This window comes from Alligator sinensis, unplaced genomic scaffold (assembly GCF_000455745.1).
Source record: "Alligator sinensis unplaced genomic scaffold, ASM45574v1 scaffold804_1, whole genome shotgun sequence".
NCBI classification, from domain to species: Eukaryota; Metazoa; Chordata; order Crocodylia; family Alligatoridae; genus Alligator; species Alligator sinensis.
This window is the reverse complement of record NW_005842868.1, coordinates 131,049-134,207: the sequence shown is the minus strand read 5'-3', so window position 1 is coordinate 134,207 and position 3,159 is coordinate 131,049. Positions and strand designations below refer to the sequence as shown.

The window sequence follows — 3,159 nt, the reverse complement described above, 5'->3', positions numbered from 1 at the left end:
CATCAGGAAGATAACGGCGCTCCACAGTTCTCAGCGCGGCTGCCGGGAAGTGTGGGCCATGTGAGGGCTCATCTGTGAAATCACTATTGTTTCAGTCTTTCAGGGAGGAGCTGGAGAGCCTTATCCAAGAGCAGATGAAGAAAGGGAACAACTCTTCCAACATCTGGGCCCTCCGGCAGATCGCAGACTTCATGGCCAGCACTGCTCCCTCTGTCTTCCCCACGTCTCCACTCAGTATGTTGGTTCAAAACCTTTCTCACAGGGGGTAAGGGTCTGCATGGGAGAAGAGGCCTGCATCGCTGCTGGGATACCAGCTTGGGGCAAGGCAGGGATTGCAAAGACACGGGCTTTAGGCAAGTGCTGCCGAAGCAGGGAGGCTGGGATTTTCAAAGGAGTTAGATTTCAGCTGGATTTGCCAGCCTCACTTCTTACTGCCTCCGTGGAACATCTAAGCACTGCTTTCTTCTTTTCTGTGGGGAGCTGTTCAAATACCTTGGAGGTTCCCATAAGAGGGTACCTTGGGTTGGACATCTTTGGGCAACTCAGCTCATCAATCTCTTTCACTGTCCAGCTCTAAAAAGCAATGGGTTTTAGCTGCCTTTCTCCAATGGCTGTTGTGGGGGTGCACTCATGCTAGGAAACTTGCTGTCAAGTCTCCCAGATCCTTTAGTGAGGGGTAGACTGTGTGAGTGACCTGTGAAGATCAGGGATGAGGAATCTGCCAGTCAAGATAATAGATAAAAGCTGAGGCTGTGGGGGAAGGCAGGTGATACATGGTAGCCCCATGGCCTGGAATGCTTCCTAGCTCTGAAAAGCTCTGTGCCTTTTCCCAGTGACCTCCTTAGACCTATTCACCTCAGTGGTTTTCCCTTTCTTCTTCAGATCTGTCCACAGTAACACCCATCAATGACCTCCATGGCACCGACTCCATGTCCTTAGTGAAAGGAGAGAGGCTCATGAGGTGCAAGATCAGCAGCATCTACCGACTGCTAGACCTCTATGGCTGGGCCCAGATCAGCAGCACCTACGTCACGGTGAGGTCATGCCTCAGTTTAGCTGACGGTGATTTAGGCTTTCTCAATAGCTGGAACTTGACTGCACACTCTGCCCAGCAGCCCTGCTTCTATTGTGCAGGGCTCAGTTAAATATGTAGACTTTTTTTTGTCTTCTGGTTACCAGGGTGGACCAGATCAGGATAGGAGGAAGTAAAGAACATGAGGGTTCTGCGAGCAAGGGGCTGCTTTCCGATTCTCTGTGAGAGCCCTTGGGGTCAGGTGTGTCTGGTCTCATGCTATATCTTGTGGCTAGCCTGAAAATGCAACATTTGACACAGTGCCAGGGCTGGTATCTTGTCAAAAGCAGCACATAGCATTTAGGAGAAAGGGAAGAGAAAAACCCCTGCAATCCTACAGCATTGAAACATAGGGTCAGCAATTTGATCTTGTCAATGGGAATTAAGGGTGCCAGTGCATTCTCTTCTGGCACCTGCCAGTGATCATATATGCCCTACTTCAGTTGAGCCTGATCTTGGCTTGGACAGAGGATCAGAAATCATCCAGCACTGACTTCCCTGTTCTGCCTCTACCCAGTAGGGAACTGTGTTCCCTTCTATGCCATTCAATAACCAGAATGGGCCAGATGAGTGGGTGTACATTTTTGCTTGTCCACTGTCTACAGCAGAACTCTACTGCCTTACATCCAACAAAAAACTAGGCCAGAGGTGACTAGTGACCACTAGATGCAAAAGAGACATGTAGTGAAATGCACAGAACCTGCCAAAAATGCCATTTCCCATTATCTCTGTGATCAAAGACTGCTTAATCTGTTGGCTCCAGCACAGCCACATGGTATGTGACCAAGGAATGCACTGTATTGTTCTCAAATTTCTCTCTGCCACTGACCTCCTTTTTATTTCTGCCCCTATTACAATCTGTTAAACATTTTTTTCCTCCCCACGATGACCCAAGACTGGGTCAGTCAAGTCTGACTCCCTCGCTGGTCTGAGATCCAAATTCAACAGGATGGAATCTCAGATACTGGAGGATGGACAGTGAAATGCAGATGACAAGAAATGGTACTAGGGGTTGCTTTATTATCATACGATATTTGTAACTTCCTACGAAACTCTTCTTTGTATTACTGTTGTCTTGCTTGGGCCGAGGTGCTGTCAGATCTCACAGGCTAGGCAGCACTAGGACAGAATGCAGTTCAACAAGGAGAAATGCAAAGTGCTGCACCTAGGGAGGAAAAATGTCCAGCACACCTACTGCCTAGGAAATGACCTGCTGGGTGGCACGGAAGTGGAAAGGGATCTTGGAGTCCTAGTGGACTCCAAGATGAACATGAGTCGGCAGTGTGACGAAGCCATCAGAAAAGCTAATGGCACTTTATCGTGCATCAGCAGATGCATGACGAACAGATCCAAGGAGGTGATACTTCCCCTCTATTGGGCGCTGGTCAGACCTCAGTTGGAGTACTGCGTGCACTTCTGGGCACCGCACTTCAAGAGGGATGTGGATAACCTGGAGAGGGTCCAGAGAGGGGCCACACGTATGGTTAAGGGCTTGCAGACCAAGCCCTACGAGGAGAGACTAGGGCATCTGGACCTTTTCAGCCTCCGCAAGAGAAGGTTGAGAGGCGACCTTGCGGCTGCCTATAAGTTAATCACGGGGGCACAGAAGGGAATTGGTGAGGTTTTATTCACCAAGGCGCCCCTGGGGGTTACAAGAAATAATGGCCACAAGCTAGCAGAGAGCAGATTTAGACTGGACATTAGGAGGAACTTCTTCACAGTGAGAGTGGCCAAAATCTGGAATGGGCTCCCAAGGGAGGTGGTGCTCTCCACTACCCTGGGGGTCTTGAAGAGGAGGTTGGATAGGCATCTAGCTGGGGTCATCTAGACCCAGCACTGTTTCCTGCCTATGCAAGGGGTCGGACTCAATGATCTATTGAGGTCCCTTCTGACCCTAAAGTCTATGAATCTATGAAAGGACAGGTCAATGGCCAGGTGAGAGCTATCTTAAGTGTCTGCAATGAGCAATATAACTTCGGACAATGGGAGAGGTGGTGGTGGTGGTGACGGAGGCAAGGTCGTGCTGTAAGCAAGGGAGGGAGCACTGTGACTCTGGTGGCAGTGCCATCTATTGAATGAGAGAGAGA

General features: G+C 49.7%; 1 protein-coding gene across 2 annotated transcripts in view; it reads left to right on the top strand.

Moving 5' to 3' along the window:
* Positions 1-3,159, top strand: part of ADD2 (adducin 2) — a 75,437-nt gene that overhangs the window by 53,459 nt on the left and 18,819 nt on the right. For both annotated transcript variants that reach the window (XM_006035701.3, XM_025191889.1), the window contains 2 exons: positions 96-234; positions 883-1,034. In XM_006035701.3, coding sequence (XP_006035763.1) covers positions 96-234; positions 883-1,034 — 291 coding nt within the window. The remainder of the gene's footprint in view (positions 1-95; positions 235-882; positions 1,035-3,159) is intronic.